This window comes from Vulpes lagopus, chromosome 14, assembly GCF_018345385.1.
Source record: "Vulpes lagopus strain Blue_001 chromosome 14, ASM1834538v1, whole genome shotgun sequence".
In the NCBI taxonomy this organism is placed as follows: domain Eukaryota; kingdom Metazoa; phylum Chordata; class Mammalia; order Carnivora; family Canidae; genus Vulpes; species Vulpes lagopus.
This window is the reverse complement of record NC_054837.1, coordinates 9,767,133-9,793,796: the sequence shown is the minus strand read 5'-3', so window position 1 is coordinate 9,793,796 and position 26,664 is coordinate 9,767,133. Positions and strand designations below refer to the sequence as shown.

The following is a 26,664-nucleotide window of genomic DNA, read 5'->3' as shown; positions in this document are numbered from 1 at the left end:
GCCGTTAACGGCGGCGCGGCCGGGCCGCGGCTCCAAAACAAAGGGCAGGCGGCCCGCGGGGCGGCGGCGGGAGGATGCCTCGCGCCCTGCGGAGGCGCCAACGGCCGCAGCGCGTCCCGGGCCGCGCCGGCGCCGCCTGAGAGCCGAGCCCGCGCTGACCGGGGCCCGGGCCGGATGGGCGCTGCGGGCCGGGGCGCGGACCGCCGAGCGGCCGTGAGTACGGGCGGGCCTGACCTGCGCGGGCGGCTGCCCCCGCGGCCCGAGGCTCCCGCGGCTGCGGGCGGGGCCCGGGGCACCTGTTGGGCCGGCGGGCGGGGCGCGAGCGGGCCGCACCTGTGGACGTGTTTGTTCTGGTTCGGTTTCTCGATGTGTCGTTATCTGGCTCCCCCCGGGGTGGAGCGGACCTCGACGCCTAATCTGGGGTTTTGCCCGCTTTCTTCCCTCCCTTGCCGGCCTCCTCCCTACTTCAGCCACGAGAAAAATCTACCGAGAGAATGAACGAGATGCCTGATAATAGGCTTTCCTCTTCTTAAAAAAAAAAAAAAAAAAGAATGTTGGGACCGGGGAGGGAAATGAGGACAAAAGAGGGCTCCCAGGAATGTCTATTAAAAGGTGGGGGGATGTTTTCAAGTTGCCCACTTAAAGATCGTGACTAAAATGAATGGTCTTCCGTATCAGTTCCCTGCTTGCGGCGCTGGGCTTTTATTAAAGCACAGCTTGCAGAAGCCTTAGCTTGGGAAACCTGTTAAGTAGGGTCCCCCTCCCCCAGGCCTGCCTCTGATTGACATCTTTGATGTCCAGATAATGTGCCGAGTTCTAGGATGGAAAAAAAAAAAAAAAAAAAAGGCTGTAATTTCGTGCTGGAGAGATAATGGCTTTGGCAGACCTCAGTTTCCCCACCCCCAGGCCTTTTTGTCCAGTTGCATTTCTTCTTCCTTTTTCTAGCCAGAGCATACACTTTAACCTGTTGTTTCCTTTGCTGAGAATGTTATTCTTTCCACCCACCTCGCTCCTAAGCTCCTACCCAAGCCTCTCCAGGAGGCTTCCGTCTCTAGAGAACTCTTTCAGGTGCTTCACCTGAGCCCCTCACCCACACCTGTGCACCCTCTTGCCTCTGCTCCCTTCTAGTAGACGTGACAAGGGTTTGCTGAGGCCTTGCTCCACACCGGGAGCTGTGCTGGAGTCTGGGGTGGTTGAGTTTTGTAACTGTGCACGGGATTCCCCCCACCCCTGGCCCCGGGCTGGAGGGTGACAGTAGTGGCACAATTGAGGAATGCGGATACTGAGGCTCTCCTGGACCTTATGCTCCCTCCCCTTGCATCTCACAGGGTTAAAGTGTCTTCTACTTGCAGGAACCGCTCAGAGATAGGACCAGAGCAAAGTCCTGTTCTGCCACAGACCTGCAGCACAGGGTCTGGCCTCTACTGGACCCTTAAGAAAAAAAATAAATAACCAAATAATCTTAATTACCAATCGGAGCAATAGCCTTTGCCTTTTTTTTTTCCTTTTTGCAAAGATTTCATGTTTAAGTAATCTCTATACCGGACATAGGGCTTAAACGACCCGAGATAAGAGTCGCATGCTGCACTGACTGAGCCAGCCAGGCGCCTCAATAGCCTTCACTCTTTAAACGAACTTCTTGTTTTGGAATAACTTTAGGTTTCCATGAAAGTTGCAAAGATAGTACAGACAGTCCCAACATGCCCCACGCCCAGCGTTGCCCATTGTTACTGTCGCACATTGCCATGGTGCGTTTGCCAAAATGAACAACCGACATGGAGATATTCTTGTAGCTGAAATCCAGACGTTAAACCTTACCATCTTTGAAGCACTGAAATGTGTAAAACTCTTTAGCTGGAAGCAGTGTTCCTATAAAGTCTGTTCTTGATTCTTCCCTGTTGTCCCTAAGTTTCACGAAGACCCAGTTTCAAGGGGCGGGGGTGACCGTGGAGAGGGTGAGGGGCTGCCATATTTTTTTTCTTTTTTAAAGATTTTATTTATTTATTCATGAGAGACACAGAGAGAGAGAGAGGCAGAGACACAGGCAGAGGGAGAAACAGGCTCCATGCAGGGAGCCCAACGGGGGACTCGATCCTAGGACCCCAGGATCACACCCTGGGCTGAAGGCAGACGCTCAACCACTGAGCCACCCAGGGATCCCTGCCATAGAGTTTTAACGTCTGTTTTTCCTCTGGGAGACTGATAAATGGAAACTAGTTTAGAATATGCAGAAGCCATATTCTTAGTTATTCGGTAGCACATATAACCACTTCAGCCTCACGGGGCTGTTCTGACGTGCGGAGCTGGCAAAACCAATCCTCAGCTGCTGGGAATGCCTGAAATGCTGAGGTCAAATTGCCAGTAGAATCTGCCTGGGTGGATTTAATGCCAGGAAGATATAAAATTGGTATTTCAGGAAGCTACTTTGCTAAACTGGAATAACACAGATCCTGTTAACCTTGGAGCCCTGATTCAAACAAAGAAACCAGGAAAGCCCTGTTGTTAACTAAGCTAGTAGTCAGCCTACTTTGCCTATTTATTGCTATCCCTTTAATTTATGAGGGCGCGACGGACTGCAGAATGACATCTGTTTTCTACTTGCTGGGCCTTTGATTTTGCCTTTTCCATGTGTCCTGTTAGAGCTAGGCACCTGACGTAACTTCAGTAGCAACTTAACCTGCATTTGTAGAAAGTATGAAAAAAATTTTTTTTCAAAGATTTTATTTATTCAGGAGAGACAGAGAGAAAGAAAAGCAGAGACACAGGCAGAGGAAGAAGCAGGCTCCATGCAGGGAGCCCGATGTGGGACTCGATCCTGGGACTCCAGGATCATGCCCTGGGCTGAAGGCGGCGCTAAACCGCTGAGCCACCCGGGCTGCCCGAAAGTATGAAAATTTTGAAAAATAAAAAGAGCAACAGAAGTCCTCCTGCTTTCAAACCGTTCTCTGATGCTCTTCACTTGTGGTTCCTTTGGTTTTGCATTTGTAGAAGAGTAGTGAGGTCTGCTAATCAGCAAGACCTCTAAGGAGTGGAAATTTTGACAGGAGATTTTGGGGGACGTTGGAGGACATGCTGAACAACCAAAACCTGGAGGGCTAAGGGTTCTGGGGAGGACAGTGTGAATTGGATTCAGGAAAGAAATCACCATTCCTCCCGTGATAGAGACCCTGGGGTCCCCCTGACAAGCTGTGTGCTGGTGATAGTAAACTGGAAATCCTGGAGCCATCCCACCGTCCACACCCAGGGAAGGGGCCCTTGATGTGGCCCCTGAAGGGCCTCAGACCCAGGGCCAGGATCCCTGGTGGGGCCTGTGAGGCGTGGAGATGTGCTTGCCAACCCTCCGTCCTGTTGTAACAGTGCCATGGCCTCTCGCATGATTGTCTGGACCACCTTGTGAATTGCAGTTTACCCACATTTTACAGATAAGGCAACAGCTTGCCTGAGGTTCCGCAGCCTCCAGAGATGAGGAACAGGTTTTGAGTCAGGCCCTCTCGCAGCTTTGTCCTCTGCACCCCGGCACTCTGTCTCTCGCCAGGCCTCGCCTACTGGCTCCCTCGTGGCGCACCTGGCTTCCCAGCGTTGGCCCCCTCACCCCTGGGCACTGGCCCCCTCCTGATTGCTCCTTGCATCTCTGGTTTTTCCTTCTCTTGCCCCAGCACAGGGCTTCAAATGTTTGATTATGTTCTTTTTAGCCTGTGATGAAATCATTCTAGGTTAAGGTTCCCACCTTCTGTCCCCCTGCTCCCATCAGCCTTCTGGGTCTGGGCCCACCCTTTCAAGTGAGAAGGGCAGTGGCGTGTAGGGCCTTGGTCTGTCGCTCTGTCAATAGCACGCAAGCCAGTAACCTGTGCCAGGAAGTGTCCCAAGGCCCCGACTCTGGGGAGCTTTGTTACTTAGTGGGAGAAATAAAAGAGAACGCATTAGAGGTCGTTGGGAAAGGAGGCTCAGTGCAAACACATTACTCATTAGTCTCACGGGAAACAGACGGTGGAGGCAGGACCCGAGGCAGGAGGGGGGAGAGATGAGGCCTGGGGCGTGGAGGGCAGATGCCCGCGAGGCAGGGTAGGCAGCCACGGGGAGGGGGGCTTCATCTGGGGCAGCCGGCGGGCGGCAGGACTGAGGAATCCTCTTGTCACTCTGGGAGGGTCGGCTGAGCACCAAACCTGCAGTTCCTGAGATGTGGAGAAGAGTGTTTGATCCTGTAATTCCAGTAAGAAGGCGGACTGTGTGCATGAGGGAAGCTGGTTCTGCCAACGGCAAATTAGGCCCCTGCCTTTGCCCTCTGACGCGAGGCCTTCCAGGCCTTCCCGTGTCATGCTGTGTGCGTGTGTGTGTGCACAGTCAGTACATTCCTTCCGTATCAAAAACCTAAAGCTACCAAAAAGCAGAAGAGAAAAGGAAGCCCCTTCCCCTGGTCCCCGGCTGAGGTCCCACCTTGGAAGTGTTTCTGATCCAAGTCTATCAGAGCAACGCCAGTCTCCTTTGCTCAGACTTGAGATGGTTTCTTTTTTTCCTTTCTTTTTTTTAAAGATTTTATTCATTTATTCATTAGAGACAGAGAGAGAGAGAGAGGCAGAGACACAGGCAGAGGAGAAGCAGGCTCCATGCAGGGAGCCCAACGAGGGACTCGATCCCGGGGCTCCAGGATCCCACCCTGGGCTGAAGGCGGCACCAACCCGCTGAGCCACCGGGGCTGCTGCCCAAGATGGTTTCTAATAGGTTGTGGTTATTGGCAATGTCCAGTTCCCTGCACCTGTGCACGCTGGTCCAGAGGTGAATGCCTGAGATGGGCCCCAGGCCCTGGGTCCAGGGGTGTGCACCCAAGGAGCGCTGAGAGGCGCCACCAGATGGCTACGTGTCAGCCAGCCCACCCCGGTGGTGATAGCCACTTTTTATTTTTATTTATTTATATTTATTTATTTTTAAAGATTTATTTATTTATTCATGATATACAGAGAGGGAGAGAGAGAGAGGCAGAGACACAGGCAGAGGGAGAAGCAGGCTCCACGCTGGGAGCCAGACGTGGGACTCGATCCCAGGACTCCAGGATCGCGCCCTGGGCCAAAGGCAGGCGGCAAACCTCTGAGCCACCCAGGGATCCCCGATAGCCACTTTTTAAAGATCTCTGCCCACCTGCTAGGTTGTAAGACCTACCAGACTGCCTTTAATTTGCATCAGGGAGTGAAGTTCACACTGGTTCATTTGTCTGCAGACACCGTGGTCCAGGGTGTAGACTCTGGCTTTGAATCCACAGCTTTACTAGCCATGCAACCTTAGAGGATTGGGTAACCTCTCTGGGCCTCGGTTTCCATGTCTGCACAGTGGGATTAATAAGAAGCCCCACCTCTTAGGGTTGCAACCAGTTCATTTGGTTCTCATGGGGTCAGCGGCTTAGAATAGCACTGGCCTGGCCTGGGGTTGGGGGAGGTTTCCCTGCAGAGCCACTGCACCCCCTCTTCCTCGGAGGATGTGGATGTTCCTGCCGGAGCACCCACCTGGGGTTCCACCTTTGCCGTGAACTCTGGCTGAACGCTTTGTGTGCCTGGTGCCTCCCTCCTTCAGGGGAAGAGGAGGCTGGGCCTGGAGCCTACCTGCAGGTAGTGGCGGTGCGGGGAGGTGACGGGGTGGCATGGGGAGCAGAGGGAACGGGTGTCCCTGGGGTGCGGGGAAGAGAGCCTGCGGGCAGCCTCCACTCCATCCGGGAAATGTAAGAGCTGCTCGCTTGGGGCTTTATTTCTCAATGTTTTTGTCTTTACAAGTGTGGTAACAGCACCATATGGACATGGGCCTGATTCACGTTCTCTTAAAATAATTGTGCATGTTTATTTTAGGAGAGAAATTTCTGGAATCCAGAATACTGTTTTCACTCCAAAAAATTACCTCACCAGTAATATTTTCTGGGGTGCAGGGGGATGGTTGCTGCCCTCCAAACCCAGGGGAAAGATGATGTCCTGTAGTAAACATGATTCACTGGATCCACTTGCCTTTCAATTACTTCAGAGCGGGCCCTAACTTACCAGTAGATTTTGTTGTAAAAGCCTATTTTGCACACTGGTTGCCTGAAAACTTGGCCATGATTTCACCAACGCCACAGTGGATACCCAGTGGTGTTTGGGTTTTTTTTTTTTTTTATTAAGATTTTATTTATTCATGAGAGACACAGAGAGAGGCAGAGACACAGGCAGAGGGAGAAGCAGGCTCCATGCAGGGAGCCCAATGTGGGACTCGATCCCGGGACTCCGGGATCACGACCTGAGCTGAAGTCAGGTGCTCAACCCCTGAGCCACCCAGGTGTCCCTGGATATCCAGTTCAAAAGCCTAGTGAAAACACAACATGACACTCTTCTCAGTGACCACGAATCCAGGCCTGGCCGTGGCTCTGCCAGGAACCCTTTGGCGGGGTGGTGACAGGCGAGGAGGTCAGGACAGAGATGGTGAGACATGTGTGCAGGAGGCACCCTTCAAAAGGTTGCCCATGAGGGCTGAGCACAGATGAGGCTCGGTAGAGGTGCCAGGAGCCCACAAGCAGGGCCTTCTGGATGCTGGTGGCATCTCAGGCTGAGGACACTGGGGGGGTGGGGTGCAAGGGCCACCTGAGGAGGTGGAAGGGCCTGCATCCGTGCCACTGAGCAATTTAAAACCAAAGTCCTTGGTAGGTTGCCACTCTGAAAGGCCTTTTCCCATACAAAGAGAATTGTGTGCAAGCTAAAACTGAGAGGTGTACCCCATTCTTATTATGAATAAAAGTGAAATCACTTTTTTTAATTTTTTATTTTTTTAAATGTTTTATTTTTTCCTGAGAGACACACACACACACACAGAGAGGCAGAGACACAGGCAGAGGGAGAAGCAGGCTCCATGCAGGGAGCCCGACGCGGCACTCGATCCTGGGACCTGAGGATCACACCTTGGGCCGAAGACAGGCACTAAACCGCTGAGCCACCCAGGGATCCCCTCACTTTTTTTTTTTTTAAGATTTTATTTATTTATTCGTGAGAGACAGAGGCAGAGACATAGGCAGAGGGAGAAGCAGTCTCCATGCAGGGAGCCCGATGCGGCACTCGATCCCAAGATCCCAGGATCCCAGGATCACAAGCTGGGCCAAAAGCAGATGCTCAACCGCTGAGCCACCCAGGCGGCCCGTGAAATCACTCTTTTAAAGTAATCTGAACACCCGGCGCAGGGCCCGAACTCACAACCCCGAGATCAAGAGTCCCATGCCCTGCCGCCCGAGCCAGCCAGGCGCCCCGGGATCACCTGTTCCGAGGCTAGTTCACTCAGCCAGGGGAGCATGGGACTCTCGATCTCAGGGTTGGGAGTTCAAGGGTGGAGCCCGTTGAAAAAAAAAAAAAAGTCAGGCAAGGTTCCTTGCTTCCTTCTGGGCTGTCCCTGATCGGGGGCAGGGGACACATGTGCATTGCGACTTCTGCCCGGCCAGCGTGGGACGCGGGCTGGGAAGTGGGGGCCTGCCGTGGGGATCACCCGAACGGACCCTCATCCTCAGGAGCTGCCTCCACGATCTCCCTCAGCATGGGAGGGGCGCCAGGGTCCAACTTCATAGAGTGCCCAGCAGCTTGGGGCAACAGAGAATCCCTGGTGAAACGCAGTGGGCTTCACGCAGTGGCTTAAAAGGTTAGGGTTCGGGGCAGCCCTGCGGCCCGGGGCATGATCCTGGAGTCCCTGTGGGCATAATATATATATATATTTTTCTTTTACTGCATGACTTTTAGAAGTATACAATATCCTGAGATGACCAGACAAGGACTTGCTCAGAATATAGACCTGATTTCTCATTCCACACATCAGCTAAGCTTAGTCCCATGTCGGACTCCCTGCATGGGGCCTGCTTCTCCCCCTGCCCGTGTCTCTGCCTCTCTCTCTCTCTCTGCGTCTCTAACAAATAAATAAATAAAATCTTAAAAGAAAAAAAAAAAAAGAAAGGTAAAGGTTCTGGGAATCCCTGATGGGGACTGTCTAATATACTCAGACTTCTTTAGAAGTCCCTTACTACTTGGTTGAGAAGACCTTTAGTGGGGAAAGAAACGGCTTCATTTTGGAGGATGGATGTGTAGACAGGGCGGGTGGGGGATGGGGGCGGTGTCCCTTGTAGGGAATCTTCCTCCGCACTATTCTCACTAGCTCATTTTCTCTGTTGGGAAATGGGATGAACCATTAGTTTTTGTTTATGGTATAAAATAGGATCCAGCTTTTTCTTGTCCTAACGTTGGGCGTCTCTAACATCCAGCCCCATTTTGGGGAGCCTCTCCTTCCCAGTGAGCTGGCTCTGGTGTCCGTCTCTGCATAGGCCTGTTTCTGGTCTCTTTCAGGTCCCGTCACCATGTGTCCCTGTCCCGTGCCAGCACCGCTCTGTCTCAATGCCAGTGGCAAATGGCAGGACTTGGGTAGAGCACACGCTTCCTTGGCGCTCTCCAAGAGCGTCCTCACGAGTTTTGACCTTTGATGCAAAGGGCCTCAGGACGTACCACCCTAAAAGATGTCACCATGGCATATTGCATACCTTAAGCTGGAGGCAGTTGAGAAGATGACAGAGGAGGGCCACTCTGACCTCCCCATTGCCCCCGCTTCCTGCCACAGGTCTTCAGACACCAGGAGGAGGGAGCACCAGAGACACAGGGAGTCTGGAGCCAAGAATTCTGCACAAACCTTGTTAAACCTGCCCTGTCTTTCTAGTTACTTCTTCACCATGGACTGACTGCCCCCTAGGCCAAAGCCCTCTACCTTGTCCGTTCTTCACAGTGTCTTTGTCTAAAGGGTAGGAAAGCTTCCTGCTCTGCTGCTGCTGCTTTGGGTCTTCATTCTCTAGTGAAGGCCCCAGGGACACATAAACGTTTAGTAAAATCTGTGTGTCCTGCTGCTGCTAATCTGTCTTGGCCAATTTAGTTTTCAGACCCAGCCAGGGACCCCCAGAGGGTTGAGGAAAATTTGTCCCTCCTGGAAGTAGACACTTCCAGGATAAGTTTGAGAATCCAATCCTCTGCCTCTCACTGGCTCCCTGACTTGCGTATGCGTGCGTGCACACACACACATACACACACACACCCCAATACATCTTTCTGGATTTTTTTTTTAATTTTTTTTTTAATTTTTATTTATTTATGATAGTCACAGAGAGACAGAGAGAGAGGCAGAGACACAGGCAGAGGGAGAAGCAGGCTCCATGCACCGGGAGCCCGACGTGGGATTCGATCCCGGGTCTCCAGGATCGCACCCTGGGCCAAAGGCAGGCGCCAAACCGCTGCGCCACCCAGGGATCCCCATCTTTCTGGATTTTGATTTGAATTACGTTTAATTTAAAAATTACTTTGGGGGAACGCCTGGCTGGCTCAGGCAGTAGAGTGCTCTCCTCTTGATCTCGAGGTAACAAGTTTGAGCCTCATGTTGAGTGTAGAAATTACTTAAATAAAATTTAGGGGCACTCGAGTGGCTCATTTGGTTAAGCATCCAACTCTTGGTTTTGGCTCAGACCATGATCTCTGGGTTATGGGATCAATCCCACTTTGGGCTCCATTCTCAGCATGGAGTCTACTTGAGATTCTCTTTCTCTCTCTCTCCCTCTCCCTCTCCCTCCCCCCCCCACTACCTCCCATCTCCCTCTGCCTCTCGCCCTGCTTGCTTTCATAAATAAAAATCTTTAAAAACAAATAAATGAAATTAAAAAATTAAAAATTACTTTGGGAAGAATTCACATGTTTACAGTGTCTTCCGGTCCTGATCTTGGTACGTCTCCATTTATTCAGGTATTCCTCATTGTCTTTCAGAATTTTACACTCTTCTCCGTAGAGGTGTTTCAGGTCTCTGAATTTATTCTCAGATACTTTGGGTTGTTACACTGTTGTATATAAGTGTCTGTTTTCCACTCTAATCTTAATGCCTTGTTGCCTTGCTGAGATGGCTGGTACTTCTAGGGCTGCGGGAAGGCGGTGGTGTCCAGATTCATTCCTGCTCTCAAAGAGAATGTTTTCGGAGTCTTATCGTTAAGCATTATGTTCACTGTGGGTTGTTAGTTTCATTTTTATAGATGTCTCTTAACAGATAAGGAAGTTCCCTTTTATTCTTAGTCTGCATGGAAGGTTGTTAAAATTGTGAATGGATGTTAAATTTTGTCAAATAGTTTCTCTGCATCTATTGAGATAAACAGATTGAAAGAATAATAGGCGGCACATTTTATTAACTACATTTCCTAGCGTTAAATGATTTTGTATTCCTGTGATAATGTAAACCTAATTGTATTTTATTATTCTTTTAAAATAGTATTAGATTTTGTTTGGTGAAGTGATTTAGGGTATTTGCATCTTGGTGCATGAGAAGAAAATTAAAGTGAATTTCTTTTTTGCACTGCCCTGATAAAGGTTTGGTTCAGGTTAAACTAGCTGGTTCATTCCCATTTCTTTAATGTTTTTTAGATCACTCAGATTTGCTGTTTCTTCCTGAGTCCTCTTTTTCATTTATCTTTCTTCCAGGAATTTATTTGTGTGGTTTACATTTTAAAATATATTAAATTGATCACAACATCCTGTTACACATAAATCTCATCCAAAGAAAGTGATATCCCATTTCCATTTCTGCCAGGTTATTACTTATATCCCTCTTCTTCCCCTCTGTCCCCAATCAGTGGAACAAAACTTTATCAATTTTATTAGTCTTTTCCAAGAACAAACTTTTGGCTCTGTTGATCCTCTTTGTATATCCATGTTTTTCTTGTCTGCTGCATTACATTTTTTCCTGTTGATTTACTTCCTCATATTTTCTTTGGGTTGTTCCTCTGTTACTTTTTTAACTTCTAAAGATGGGTGTTTACTGTTGGTGGGAGTGCAAGCTGGTGCAGCCACTCCGGAAAACCGTATGGAGGTTCCTCAAAAGTTGAAAATAGAACTACCCTATGACTTAGCAATGGCACTACTAGTTATTTACCCCAAAAATACAACTGTAGTGATCTGAAGGGGCACCTGCACCCCAGTGTTTATAGCAGCAATGTCCACAATAGCCAAACTATGGAAAGAGCCCAGATGTCCAACCAGAGATGAATGGATAAAAAAGATGTGGTGTGTACGTACACACACACACACACACACACACACTGGAATACTAGTCAGCCATCAATAAAGGAAATCTTGCCATTTACAATGACATGGATGGAACTAGAGGGTGTTATGCTAAGTGAAATAAGTCAGAGAAACACAATTATCATATGATCTCACTTGCATGTGGAATTTAAGAAACATAACAGAGGATCATAGAGGAAGAGGGGAAAAAATAAAACAAGATGAAATCAGAGAGAATAACCATAAGAGACTTTTTTTTTTTTTTTTAAGAGACTCTTAATCATAGGAAACAAACTGAGGATTGCTGGAGGGGAGGTGGGGAGAGAAGGGGTAACTGGGTGATGGGCATTGAGGAAGGCACCTGATGTGATGAGCACTGCATGTTATATAACACTGATGAATCACTGACCTCTGTCTCTGAAACTAATAATATATGTTAATTAATAGATTTTAAATTAAAAAAAAATCTCTGGGGGGAAAAAAAGTCAACCTTAAAAAAAAAAATCATCCAGCAAAGTTCCCTTTGTTGCCATTATGCATCCACACCCACTTTGCTCCTCCGCCCTCCAGCCCACTTCCTAACCCTGGCATCCTCTAATCGGTTCCCCATTTCCATGATTTTGTCACTTCAAGAATATTATATAAATGGAATAATGTAGTACGTCACCTTTGGGGGTTGGCTTTTTTATTTTTATCTTTTTACTTAGCATAAGCCTCTGAAGATTCCTAAAGGAATCTTTAGGTTGTTGGGTATGTTAATAGTTTGCTCCTTTTTACAGCTGGGTGGTACTCCAGGGTATGGACGTACCACTGTTTGTTGAACTGTTCACATATTGGTGGACATCTGGCTTGTTTCTGGTTTCCAGCTATTATGAATAAAGCTGCTGTAAACGTTAAAAATAAAGAGGAATATTTAAGGGCGCCTGGGTGGCCCGGTCGGTTAAGTGTCTGCCTTTGGCTCAGGTTATGATTCCGGGGTCCTGGGATCGAGCCCCACCTCAGGCTCCCTGCTCAGCCTGGAATCTGTTTCTCCCTCTCCTGCCGCTCCTCCTCCCCCCAACTTGGGCTCTCTTTCTTGCTCTCTCTCCCAAATAAATGAATAAATAATAAAATCTTTAAGATGCCTGGGTGGCTCAGTCAGTTAAGCATCTGCCTTCAGCTCAGGTCATGATCCAAGGTCCTGGGATCAAGCCTTACATCGGACTCGCTGCTCAGCCCCACATCGGGCTCCCAAGCCTGCTTCTCCCTCTCCCTCTGACACTCTGTGCTTGTGCTTGTGCGCTCTCTTTCTCTGTAAAATAAATAAATAAAATCTTAAATAGATCTTTTTTTAAAAGGATGTGTAGCTCATTAATTCCACCTGTCATATTTTCTAATATATATCCTATAAGATTATACATTTCCTTTTAAGTACTAGAAAGTAATTATTTTATTATTCAATAATTTTTTTGTTTTTTTTTGTTCAATAATATTAATAAAAATATCTTTTAATTTCCATTATTCTTAGACCCATGGGTATATAGAAGTACATTCCTTTTCTCTCTTCGGATTATGCTTTTTTAAAAATCAGAGTATAATTGACAAATAGTATCCTATTAATTTCAGCTGTAGGGATCCCTGGGTGGCCCAGTGGTTAAGCACCTGCCTTTGGCACAGGGCGTGATCCTGGAGTCCTGGGATCGAGACTCATGTCAAGCTCCCTGCATGGAGCCTGCTTCTCCCTCTGCCTGTGTCTCTGCCTCTCTCTCTCTCTGTCTCTTGTGAATGAATGAATAAAATCTTTAAAACAAAATTTCAGCTGTACATCTTCTTGATTGGATAGTTTCATACATTATGAAAGGATCCCCACCACAAATCTAGTTATCCTCTGTCCCTATACAAAGTTATTACAAAGTTACTGACCATATTCTCTATGGGTACATTATATCCCTGTGACTTCTTTTATTTTATAACTAGAAGTTCATACCTCGTAATCCCCTTTACCTATTTTGCCCATCTCCCAACCCCTGCCCCCTCTGGTAACCAACCATTTGTTTTCTGTATCTGTGAGTCTGTTTCTGTTTTTTTTTTTTTTCCTTTCATTTTTTGCTTAGATTCTACATACAAGCGAGATTGTATGGTATTTATCTTTCTCTGACTTATTTCACCTAGTGCAGTACTGTTGATGCTGATCCATGTATGATTTCATGGTGAGATGGTAAGATTTCATTCTTTTTTATTACTGCATAGTATTCCGTTATATATATGTACCACATCTTTATTCATCTATCGATGGACCCTTGGGCATCGCTTCCCTTTTCTCCACACCCTTGCCAACGCTTGTTATTTTTTTGTCTCTTTGATAATAGCTGATCTAACAGGTGTGAGGTAATAGCTCATTGTAGTTTTGATCTGTATTTCCCAGATGATGAGTGATGTTGAGTCAGCCATCTTCTCATGTGTCTGTTGACCATCTGGATGTCTTCTTTGGAAGAATGTCTGGTAAAGTCCTCTGCCCATTTTTCTTTACAGATTTTATTAATTTACTCATGAGAGACACAAGAGAGAAAGAGGCAGAGACACAGGCAGAGAGAGAAGCAGGCTCCATGCAGGGAGCCCAATGTGGGACTCAATCCCGGGACTAGAGGATCACACCCTGGGCCAAAGGCAGGTGCTTAACCACTGAGCCACCCAGGTGTCCTTGCCCATGTATTTTTAAGTAGGCTTCATACCCATCGTGGGGCTCAAACCCATGACCCCAAGATCAAGAGTCACACATTCTACCAACGGAGCCAGCCAGGCACCCCCTCTGTCCATTTTTAATCAGGTTGTTTTTAAGTTGTGTTTTTTTTTTTTTTAAATTTTTTTATTTATTTATGATAGTCACAGAGAGAGAGAGAGAGGCAGAGACACAGGCAGAGGGAGAAGCAGGCTCCATGCACCGGGAGCCTGACGTGGGATTCGATCCTGGGTCTCCAGGATCGTGCCCTGGGCCAAAGGCAGGCGGTAAACCGCTGTGCCACCCAGGGATCCCCTAGTATGAGAATTTTAACAGTATTCTTCAAATCCATAAGGACAGACTATCTTCCCATTTATTTGTGTAGAAGTATATTTCTGAATTTCTAAGCATATGAATATTTTTTCTTGGTTTCGTATTGATTTCTAACTTAAGTGTATTGTGGTCAGAGAATATACTGTATTTCCAATACTTGGAAGTTGGTTGAGACTTGTAGGGTTGGCTTTTGCAAATGTTTGTGTGCTTTTTTTTTTAAGATTTATTTATTTATTCATGAGAGACACAGAGAAGCAGAGACACAGGCAGAGGGAGAAGCAGGCTCCCCACAGGGAGCCCGATGCGGGGTTCGATCCTGGACCTCGGGATCACAACCTGAGCCAAAGGCAGATGCTCAACCACCGAGCCACCCAGGCGTCCCTGTTTGCATGCTCTAAATGAATGTGAATTCTGCAGTTCTTAGATATAGTTTTCTCAATGTCTTCTAGGTCCAATTTGTTCATCACATTGTGCACATCCTCTCTGCCTATAATCATTTGCATTCTATCAGTCACTGAAAGACATAATAAAATATAAATATATTTATATTGTATGTGCTATATTTTAGGTCTATGATAAATATGTAATGTCTACCCTATTTATATGCTATAATCAGTAATCCTATTCTTTTTTTTTAAGATTTTTATTTATTCATGATAGACAGAGAGAGAGAGAGAGAGAGAGGCAGAAACACAGGCAGAGGGAGAAGCAGGCTCCATGCAGGGAGCCCGACATGGGACTCGATCCCGGGACTCCCGGATCGCACCCTGGGCCAAAGGCAGGCACAAAACCGCTGAGCCACCCAGGGATCCCCCTATTCTTTTTTTAAATTGAGCTTTATGCCCAATGTGGGGCTTGAACTCATGACCCTGAGATCAAGAGTCACATGCTCTACCAACTGAGCCAGCTGAGCATCCCCAGTAACCTTATTCTGATTAAAGGTTTATCTGTTTCTTCTTGCAGTTATGTCAGTATTTGATTTATATATTTTGATTATTAGGTAGTAAGATTTACACTTACTATTTGTCTCTCTGCTATTTTTATCATTACAAAATAGCCCATTTTTCTATCTAGTAAAGCCTTCTCTTAAATATTATTTAAGGAAAATGTTAATATATTTATGTGATTATTCTTTTATTATTTGCATATTATATCTTTTTCTATCCTTTTATTACTCTTTTTTTTAGAGTAATCTCTACGTTCAACATGGGCTTTAAGCCCACAACCTCAACATCAAGAATCACATGTTCTACAGACTGAGCCAGCCAGATTCCCAATCTTTTTACTACTTTAACTTCTTTATTGTGAATTGCATACATATGAGAAATACATAAAACAAATACATTTTTAGCAAATAATTATAAACCGTATTCTGTATTGCCACCACCCAGGTTTCTAGCCTTCTCTTTCAGCCACTCTGTGTCTTTATTTTAAGGTGTGTCTCCTGTAGATTATATCTAGGTGGATTTTGTCTTCTGTCCAATCCAGAAACCTTAAAATCTTGGATTTAGTCCATTTATAATTAATATAAGCATTGATATATTTGGGCTTAAATTGTCCTTCCTTTGTGCGTCTTTTTTTTTTTTTTTTGTCCTCTTCTTTATATCATATTTCTTTTCCTCTCCTTTCTTGCCTTTTTTTTTTTTTTTTTAAGTAAACTCTAAGCCTAAATGGGGCTTGAACTCACAACACTGAGATCAAAAGATGCATGCTCCACCAACTGAGCCAGCCAGGGGCCCCCTTTCTTACCTCCTCCTTTTTATTTATTTATTTATTTATTTATTTATTTATTTATTTATTTATTTATTTATGATAGTCACAGAGAGAGAGAGAGAGAGGCAGAGACACAGGCAGAGGGAGAAGCAGGCTCCATGCACTGGGAGCCCGACATGGGATTCAATCACGGGTCTCCAGGATCACGCCCTGGGCCAAAGGCAGGCGCCAAACCGCTGCGCCACCCAGGGATCCCCTCTTACCTCCTTTTATTTTATTTTTTTTAATGATTTTATTTATCCATTCATGAGAGACAGAGAGAGAGGCAGAGACACGGGCAGAGGGAGAAGCAGGCTCCATGCAGGGAGCCTGATGTGGGACTCGATCCCGGGACTCCAGGATCACGCCCTGTGCAAAAGGCAGGCACCAGACCACTGAACCACCCAGGGATCCCTCTTGCCTCCTTTTAGACTGACATTTTATCATTCACTGATACCCTCCTTTGTAGTTCTGGAAGTTATACAGTTAGGTTTTGTTGTGATTTTGATAAAACTTCTATAAAAACAACACTATTTTACCAGAATCTGAAGCTTAACCAATACTTATATCTACTTTTTTGACTCATACAAGGACTCCAGAAATTTTTCATCAAAGCTGTGTTATCGTGGTCATGTAGTACAGTCATATCTTTTGTTTTTCAGGGTTCAGGGTAAGGCAGAAGGAGAGAGAGAGAGAATCTTAAGCAGATTTGGCTTCATGTCCAGTGCAGAGTCTGAGGTGGGGCTCAGTCATACAACTCTGAGATTCCACCTAAGTGGAAATCAAGAATTGGACACTAAAAAAAAAAAAGAACTGGACACTCAACCGACAGAGCCACCCCAGGTGCCCCACACAGTGCTATCTTTTTAAAGCGCTACAAGATCCTGCTGTCCTGTTTACCCATGGACTTACCATCTTCTTTACTTACTCTTCCTGTTTTTTTACTCTGATATTTACATAGTGGTGTTTTGCTTTTGTCTGGAGCACATCCTTGCTCTTCCTTTAGTGATATTTTACTGAAGTCAAACTTAATTGTCTGAAAATGTCATTCCGGAGTTCTTGATAGATATTTTCACTGGATGTAGAATTCTGGAAGAGCCATTATATCTTCCAGGATCTTAAAGGTACCTTTTCCGACAGCCTTCTGGATTCTGTTGTCTTACTTAGGAACTTGCTCTGTTGAAAGCAAGTATCCCTTTCTGGATACTTCTCAGACTTTTATTTCTCTTTCTTTGGTATTCTGCAGGTGCCCTGCCCCACTTTTGTCTCCCTTTACCTTCTGTGTCGGGCCTTTGTTGTCATTTGCAGGAAATTGAGCCACATCCATGTCAGGAACACTTTCCCCTATGTTTTCATCTAGGAGGTTATAGTTTTCATTCTTACATTGTGGTATTTGATCCATGTTTAGTTAATTTCTGTATATGGTGTTAAATAATGGTCCCACTTCATTTTTTGCCTGTGGGAATCCGGTTGTCCCAGCACCAGCACTGTTTTTTGAAAGGTCTGACCTTTCCCCCACTGAGTCATCTTGGTGCCCTTTTTGAGAATCATTTGACCCTATAAAGTGTTTATTTCTGTATTGATATGTAACTTCTTAATGATTAATTAAACTGGATCCATCACACATATTCATAAATGTCATAGAGCTTTGAGTCACTAATTCCATGATCTGGGACAAGATGTATGCAGCACTGCTGGGGCCTCACTCAGGTGGCAGGCTTGTTGGCTGCTTTTTCTTTGTTTCTGAAGCCACACGTGGCATAAAATGTACTTAATCAGATGTTTTTCTCAAATTATTTATATGTGAAAGAAGTCCACTTGCCACTCTCAACTACCATTAGAATGGTGGAGGGGCACCTGGGTGGCTCAGCAGTTGAGCATCTGCCTTCGGCTCAGGTCATGATCCTGGAGTCCCGGGATCGAGTTCCTCATCAGGCTTCCCACAGGGAGCCTGCTTCTCCCTCTGCCTGTGTCTCTGCCTCTCTCTTTCTCTGTGTCTCTCATGAATAAATAAGTAAAATCTTAAAAGAACAAAAAAGAGAATGGTAGAACAGTGAGGAGGATTCTTTTATGTCTAATATTAAAGAATTAGATCTTCTAGCTCTGCACCCCCTGCCCTATTCCTCAAAACCCACACATCCTAAATATGCCTCCTTGAAGTATTTCGTTCCCTCCATAACCCACCGCTTTGTCTTGATTCGTTGACAGGTTGTGACGTTTTTCTCTCGGCCCAGCTGTGTGGACCGTGCCACACGCCCTCCGAACAACAACGGCTCTTGCGTGCATATTTCAGTGTTTCTTTTGTCAGAGAATCCAGCAGAGCCGCAACTCGTCCAGGGCCAGCCCTGAGCTGAGCGAGGAGTGCCCAGCCGAGATGGTGAAGATGACAAAATCCAAAACTTTCCAAGCTTATCTGCCAAACTGTCACCGAACGTACAGCTGTGTCCACTGCAGAGCCCACCTGGCCAACCACGATGAGCTGATCTCCAAGGCAAGTGGTTTGTGTCTGGAAAATGACACCATCCGCTTAATGATGATCATACCTAATTAGTAGGTGGACATTTAACCTTCCTGGGTTGGTTGTGTCCTAGAAGTCTAGAGCCTTCTGGGCCGCGCTGATGACAGTTTTGTGTGTGACTGAGTGTGACTGCACCGTGATCTCGGTGTGATGTTGGGCGTGGTATTTGCACAGAGGTGGGTTTTGGAGCACTAGGCAGCCGGGACAGAAGATCACAAAAAGCAAGGTGAGTAGGTTACTCGTCAGAGCAGCAAGGCCAGCGTAAAGCCAAGACACACTGAAGTCTAGAAAAATACAAGGAAGTCTAGAAAATCTGTGGAAATAGTTTGGTAATGAGGAAATTAAAAAATGTTAAAGGCTCAGAGTGGCTAAGAAGAAAACAGGCCATCATGGGGGTTTGGGGGAAAATCGGATCATTCAGAAGAACCCCTGGGAGGGCTGCTGTGGACCGGGCCACACAATGGCTCTGGGCACCCTGTGCGGAGTGAAAAGAACAGCCCGATTCCTGATTGTTAAGTTGTGTCCTTTTTGGTGGTATGTGAGGGGCTGTGTTCAGCCTCCCATGAGCATCTAAGACCATCCAAACACAGTAGATGAGCGAGCATTCCCTCGGGAAAGTGGGACAGTTCTCTCCCACCTGCCCTGGTGGTCATGACCCCCCCCCCCCCCGCCGAACCTCCCATCCTCACGGGTCTGCCTTCCTGGGCTATGTGGGTCCCTCGCTCCTTCAGAAGCAAAGTCTGTCAGGAGGTTGTGCCTTTTCAGGAATCTCTGCTTTGGCTTCTTGTTTTACTCAGGAGAACACTTAACCACTTGGGTTTTAGTTTTTTTTAAGATTTATTTATTTATTTATTTATTTATTTATTTATTTATTTATTTTTTATTTATTATTTATCTATTTATTTATTTACTCACTCAGGGATCCCTGGGTGGCGCAGCGGTTTGGCGCCTGCCTTTGGCCAGGGGTGCGATCCTGGAGACCCGGGATCGAATCCCACGTCGGGCTCCCGGTGCATGGAGCCTGCTTCTCCCTCTGCCTGTGTCTGTGTCTCTGCCTCTCTCTCTCTCTGTGTGTGTGTGACTATCATAAATAAATTAAAAAATTAAAAAAAAATTATTTATTTACTCACTCATGAGAGACACACAGAGAGAGAGAGAGAGAGAGAGAGAGAGAGAGAGAGACAGGCAAAGGGAGAAGCGGGCTCCACGCAGGGAGCCTGACATGGGACTCGATCCCAGGACTCCAGGATCACGCCCTGGGCCAAAAGCAGGCGCCAAACTGCTGAGCTACCCAGGGATCCCCTATATTTTATTTTTTTTTAAAGATTTATTTATTTATTCATGAGAGACACAGAGAGAGAGGCAGAGACACAGGCAGAGGGAGAAGCAGGCTCCGTGTAGGGAGCCCGATGGGGACTCGATCCCGGGCCTCCAGGATCAGGCCCTGGGCTGAAGGTGCTGCTAAACCACTGGGCCACCTGGGCGCCCCTCCACTTGGGTTGTGACTAGATCATAGTGACGGTTGTCTCATTTCTGCTCATCATGTAAAGTGGACTCGGTGACACAGGCAGGGCTTCTCGCCCCCGCGGCTGCCGGGCTCCCTTGCCGTTCTCGGTACCCGCTCTCTTCGTTGCCTTCCGAGGCGGGCTGTGGGCATCTCGGCGCCGTGAGTCCGGGCAGGCACAGCCGCTCGGGGCCCCTGGACGCAGCCATGTGGCTCGGTGACCTCCCTGAGCAGGTGTCGGCCTTGGGCGCCGCCACAGTCTTCTTCTGAAGCGAGCCCACGAGGATCCGTGATGTGGGCTGAAAGGGATTCCAGATGCTTCTTTGAACGAGCCTTGAAAGCCATTAAGCTATTTTCTGATTACCTGAAGAACAGAGGCCTGCTAGGTGGAAATCGCCCTGACCTTAACCGAGCGCCTCAGGATGAAAGTCCTGCTGAGAACCTAAGTGCCCCGGCGTGCCTGGTGGCTCAGGGCCGAGCACCTGCCTCCAGCTCAGGACGTGATCCCGGGTCTGGGGATCGAGTCCTTCATTGGGCTCCCCGCAGGGAACCTGCTTCTCCCTCTGCCTGTGTCTGTGACTCTCTCTGCGTGTCTCTCATGAATAAATAAATACATAAATCTCTTTTTTTATAAAAATAAAGATTTTATTTATATATTTGAGAGAGAGTAAGCCAGAGAGATCACAGAGGGAGAGGCAGACTCGCCGTGGAGCAGGGAGCCCGGTGCAGGTCCCAGGACCCCGAGATCACGACCTGAGCCGAAGGCAGACACTTAACCCACTGAGCCATCCATGCGCCCCTGTAATATTCCTAATGCCAGCAAGCCACTTAAAAGGAAAATCCTTTGTGGGGTGCAGGGTCCCAGAGGCCTGTGGTCACTGCCCACCCCCCCCAGCACTGCTCAGAACTGCTCCACGAGGCGGCCCCTCTACTCGCGTTGGGTTCCGTGACCTGAAACGGTCTTGCCACCTTCATCGCCAAGTGCAGAACTTTTCATCTTGCCACAATAAATCTGTTACAACTTTTTCTTCTTTGCAGTCTTTTCAGGGAAGTCAGGGACGAGCCTACCTCTTCAATTCTGTGTGAGTACTGCTGCCAATGGCCTTGAGGCGTGCTGTGTTCATGGTCAGGTCACGTACTGTTTCCATGCTCGGGCGCTTAACAACTCAGCCGAGCGTGTGGCTAGAGTCCCCGGTGCACTAGGATGAGCCAGTATTTTTTGTTTTTTTTTAAAGATTTTCTTTATTCATGAGAGACGCAGAGAGAGAGAGAGAGAGGCAGAGACACAGGCAGAGGGAGAAGCAGGCTCCATGCAGGGAGCCCGACGTGGGACTCGATCCCGGGTCTCCAGGATCACACCCCGGGCCGAAAGCGGGGCTAAACCGCTGAGCCAACCCCCCCCTCCCCCGCTCCCCTGGGCTGCCCCGAGCCAGTGTTTTTATATGATCTTAAGGAATTCTCCTCTCTCAGTCCGAGGGGTTCGGGGAAGGGCTGCTCTTGCAGGCGGTGTGGCCTTGACCCATTTGTGGGGCTAGGGGGTGGTTATTTTTAACTGCGCTCCACACAGCAGAACTGGGGTCACCGCCCGCGGGGAAATCCACCTATTCCTTCTCATGGAGGGGGGGTTGGCAGGGGCAGGGGAGGCAGGGGATTGAGCTCTGGTGCCTGTGGTGACCGGTTAGCTGGAGGAAGAACCACCCGGGCTGGAGGTGGCGGTGGCTGTAACCGCGCGTCCCCAGCGCTGCCCTCCTCCCCTGCAGGGTGAACGTGGGCTGCGGGCCTGCGGAGGAGAGGGTCCTTCTCACTGGGCTGCACGCGGTCGCAGACATCTACTGTGAAAACTGCAAGACCACGCTCGGGTGGAAATACGTGAGTACCTGGCCGCTGCGGCGACCGCACGGACTTCACTGCAGTAACCAAACACGTTACAGACGAAAACAAAATTTGCAAAGGAGTTAAGACCTCCCACTGGAAGCCTCAAAGAATCTGTGTCTTGAAATAGAATTTCTTTTGAGCCAATTAAAGATGATGTCATCACCTGGGCACCCCCGGGGCAGGGGGGTGACAGCCTGGCTGGATGGGGGCGGGGAAGGCCGCGAGACCCTGCCCTGCACACCTGCGCCCTCTGAGGGTCCCTTGGAATGGGGGCCGTGTCCCACCCATGCGGGGGACACTCACTGGCTGGCCGGGCCCAGGGTGGCTAGTGACATTACTCTGCGGTAGTGACGACGGCAGACCCCCTGTGGCTGCCACCCCCACCGAGGCCTGCTCCCCCCCACCCTGCCGACCCCCACAGTGGGCTCAGCCCCAGGGCAGCTTCTGCCCCCACCCCATGCCCTGCTCCCGTTCATCCCCACCCCTCCTGCTGACCTCAGATTTGTCCCTGGCGCCCTGGCCGCGTGGGTGTGGGCGGTGGCCGCCTTCGAGCAATGGCCCTCGGCAGCCGCGCTGATCGGCCCGGGCAGGGCCACCCGTGCTCCCTCTTTCTGGAATTCCCAGTGGTTCCTCTGGCCTTATTGCCCATCACACATGAGGAGACTCGGCCGCCAGCGTGGAGATGGGCTCAGGGGGCCTACACGCCGCCCCTGGCCCCATTCCCTTCCTCCCTCACTGCCCATCCCCGGGCCTTCTCCCCCCCTGGCATCTGGAACCGTCCCCAGGGCGCTCGGGAGAGTTGCCTTCGCCTGCCTCCTACCTACAGCCCCTGCGGGGAGTACCTCGCTCCCCCTCCTTACCCCCAGATTCCCCTGCGCACATGGACGCTCAGGAACAAGCTGGCACTACCCTTCCCCGTGAGCTCACCTGTAAGGCAGTGACACGTGGTGGTGGGCTGCCCTGCCCCTGCCCCACGGGGGCTTGTCACCCAGACAGCGCCCCCCCCCCGACACCTGGCGAGACTTCATACCACATACTTATTTTCTTTGCCAAGAGTGTAATGAAGTTGAAAAAGTGAAGTCAATCCTGCCCTGAAACCTTCTTTCTACTTTTCTTCTTTTTCAAGGAACATGCCTTTGAGAGCAGTCAGAAATATAAGGAAGGAAAATTTATTATTGAGCTTGCCCACATGATCAAAGACAATGGTTGGGAGTAAAGTGAAAACTTTGTTCTCTTCTGAATACTATTTTGTGAGAGACTGTAAATGTGACGGAGACGTAGGAGCATCCTGGATGACAGTATTTCTTGAACTTGAACTTTGCGGGCTGGCCTGTCCCGGCCGATCCGGTGGTAAGGTGTCCCTCCAGCCTCCGTCCTGTTCACGTACATGGCTGTTTCTGAAATGTTTCCGTGACCTTTTTCTAACTTCTCAAGTTCTAGAGAAAGAATTAACCGACTGATGACTTAACCGCCTAGTTAATACCTTCTTCTAAGCTATGCCTTTAAGATGGAGTTTGGCTGCGTTCTTTCATGTCTGATAGAAAACCAAACGGAATTTCCATGGACCACAGGGTTAAGGGCTTTTCAGAGCGAGTTCACTCCCCTCTTTTGGAGTGAGGATACTGTAGGCCACTTTTTTTTTTTTTAATTCGTGAAACTACAGATGGGTTATTCTGCTTGCAGATGAGCTGTGAAAGCATAGTGCTCATGTAGGAATCTTCCAGAAACAGTCAAGTCAAAAAAAAAGAAAAGCCAAGGGACCTTTTTTTTTAAAGCCTTGTTCAAAACTAGAAGACCCCATTGATCACATTTTAGATAAGCTATAAATAGAGAAATATGTCTGATGGAACATCTTGTTTATTTAAGCCAATAGCTTCCTTATCTAGAAAGCGAGAGCGTTAGCAGAGACCATTCCAGGGGGCCGCAGGTGCACATGTGCGGGGGGCTGCAGCCGGGCAGGGCTCTGGAAGCGGGGCTCCTGTGTCCGCCGCTGACGGGGTGGTCCACGCAGAGTTTAACGCACTGGGCCGAGTCCGATCGGATCTCCTTTTCTACTCTGATGTACTTGAAAAAGAATTACTCTTGCATACAAAAGAGGCCAGACCGGCGGGATGAACTTCCAAACTTGAGATTTGGGAGATGGTTTTAACATTTTTTCAGGAAAGGTTAAACTTCCAAAACAGTTAAACTTTATAAGTTGAAATGGGTCTCCTGCGCCCCACTGGTTCTGTCCCTTGAGCTGACGCAGAGGGGACCTGGGCCGTCTCCTACGTCCTGTGTCTCCACCACGTACTTTAAAGTTCCAACCCACCTGTGCCTCTGCAAGGGGAGGGCACTATGCAGGGTTTTGGCCAATTTTCAGAGAACAGAGGCCCAAACCCATTCCCAGTTAAGTTTTGGTTTTCGATGTTCTGGCCTGACTGCGGCCGCTGGGTCCGACCTGCTGCCCCAGGGCCTGGGCGGCCTCGGGAGTAGCCCCGGAGATCCCAGTCCCGGGGGCAGTGCCCGGGGCAGGAAAGGGCCCAGAGAGGCGGGGAGGGAAGGGCAGCCGCGGCCCGGGTCCCCTGCGGACCAGGCCGGAGCCCGAGCGCACAGCCCCTTCCAGGCCGCTGTGGGCTGCGCCTCTGCCTCGGGCGGAAGGCGGGCAGCTGGGGCCATGCAGCGCCCGGCCCTGGGATGGGGACAGCTTAGCGTCGAGCCCCCGAGCACCCGGCCGGTCCTGGTACAGCTTCCCCAGCCCGTGCCCCCGGTGTCGAAGGTCACGCTGAGCTGCGGCCTTCGGGCACCGGGGCGCTCCGGCCACCGCGCAGGCCCCCCCCCCCAAGCTGGCACTCGAAGCACCTCCGTCCTCAGCGGCCCCTTCGCCGCGGAGCATGTACCCGTTGCTGCAAACCTCGTCTAAACCCACCTTCGCCGCCTCCACCTTCGGCTCCTCCGCCCGCCGCAGGACAGGGCCGCGCTCCCGACGCCGCCGGTTCTTCACGGAAACCGAGGTCGCTCCGAAGTCTTCTGAGCGAGCTGTGTACATACTGAACTCCTATTTAAAGCTTTTGTATGTTCTGGGCAAGTTTACTGCTCCTCTGATTTGAGCACTTTGGTTTTTGTATTGTCTTTTGTGATGGCATTGAAACATTTTTACCAGTGGTCTTAGGCCTTCTTTTGTACTTTTTGGTTTTTAACACTTTTTTTGTTGTTGGTCTTCCAAACAATCGAAGCTCCTTTCGAAACCAAATGAACAGACCGTGAAGCTGGCTCCAGGGAAGGACATTCTCGAGACCACAACCAGATATGCTGGTGGAGTGTTGGAATGTTCCACCCTTTTGAATCCCTAAACAGTAAATATCATCCTGTGTCTTTTATTTAAATTATTTAAAGTATTTTTGTCCTTGAAGAATGGGGAGGGGATGCCAGGACCATAAATGCATTTAACTTAAAACTATGTAGTGTTTTCTGGCGCAGCACATCTGCTTTAGAAGTGTGGTTTACTTTTGTCGACGTTTTATATCTACATATATATAGTATTTTTGTACCTTAACGCTTATTCTTGATGGCATCTATCAGGTACTAGGTGAGATCAGACATGGGAATTTCTCCAAAAGTCCTTTAATTTACCTGGTGACCTCACCAGGTACTTAAAAATCTCAGTGGTTTTAATATCTAGAAAACTAAATTCCGGAACAACCTACAGAAATGTAAACCCTTGTTTGTCAAAGACCCTTGGGTGGATCTGCAGCCAGGGTGGCCCGGGCCTGCCTGGGGCCAGGTGAGTGTGGCCACTGGGCGCAGCTGGAGGGACGGACAGATGGACAGCAGTCCGAAGGTTTGCCCCTTTGAGCAGGAGTGCCAAGCTCACGTGCACAAGCCTCCTTCAGCCTCCATGTCCAGCCCTCTGTCCTCTGTGTCTGTGTGAGGTTGAACAATAAAGCTTCCAATGTCAGACCTGTCCTTCTCAGTCGCACGTCCTGTCCTGGGCACTCTGCTCTCGGCCGACAGCCCTGGCTTCCTGCTGGGAGTGTTGGGTCAGGGTCTCCGAGCTCCTGTGGTGGCTCTGGTCTGGTCACCTGGGCTCCCCCTCCCCCAAAGGCTGCAGGGGAAGCCTTCTGGGACACCCCCTCTCCTGGGCCTCCGCCCGCACCGAGCCACCAGCAACTACTCGGTGGCCTGCAAGTGTGTTCACCTGGCTGTCACCGCATGCAGCCCTCTCCTCCTGGGTGAACCCGGACCTTGGAGGCATTTTGGGCACAGACACTGGGACACAAGCCTTTCACCAGCTATCAGATGTCAGGATGTAGCCGGGAGGGGTCATGATGAGGTTGTAAAAAAGAGGGCCAGGCCTGGCCATGGGCACAGAGGACTGAGTGGTCACCGTAGAGCCCCAGGCCCTGACTGCACTCACAGGCAGGGTATGCGGAGGGCACGTGCATGGGGGGCACAGACCTTGTTCTCACACGGAGGTGAGCCACTGACTGCTGGGAAGCAAAACGCCAACAGGCTGAGGAGCTCTGGGAAGGTGACCCAGATGGCATCTGTGTGGGTGTGTGCAAAGGACTTGAACAGAGGCAGGTGAGACAAGGCGTGGATCTGGGGTTTCAGCATCCGAGATGGGAAAAAGCAGAGCCCAGGTAAATTCTGGAGCCACTACTGACACTCACTGATGGATTTGAGGTTTGGGCGATGGGAAGAACCGGGGACAGAGCCTCAGAAGCATAGTGTAACAAGCTGGAGGGGGTTGTGGCCTATGCTGACTCAAGGACTAGGTCCCGGGAGTGGAGGTGAGGGGTGGACAGCTATCCCCACGGTCCTGTAGAGGTGCTTTGGGAAGGCCGAGGTAGTGGGGTCAGTATCGAGAACATGGAAGCCACGCAGGCACACGCTCCAGAATGAACAGTTAGTGAGAAAGGACAGGCAAGCAAGTGCTAAG

At 49.1% G+C, this 26,664-nt stretch overlaps 1 protein-coding gene across 2 annotated transcripts; it reads left to right on the top strand.

Moving 5' to 3' along the window:
• On the top strand, positions 1 to 25,680 carry YPEL1 (yippee like 1). 2 transcript variants are annotated; one of them, XM_041728913.1, is made up of 5 exons: positions 1 to 213; positions 18,055 to 18,337; positions 20,907 to 20,950; positions 21,629 to 21,737; positions 22,870 to 25,680. In XM_041728913.1, exons 2-5 carry the CDS (start codon positions 18,221 to 18,223, stop codon positions 22,957 to 22,959), a joined length of 360 nt encoding a protein of 119 aa, XP_041584847.1. In that variant the 5' UTR covers positions 1 to 213; positions 18,055 to 18,220; the 3' UTR covers positions 22,960 to 25,680. The 2 variants fall into 2 exon arrangements, with proteins under 2 accessions (XP_041584847.1, XP_041584848.1); XM_041728914.1 differs by lacking the exon at positions 1 to 213 and adding an exon at positions 13,519 to 13,544.
• The last annotated feature ends 984 nt before the right edge of the window (positions 25,681 to 26,664 follow it).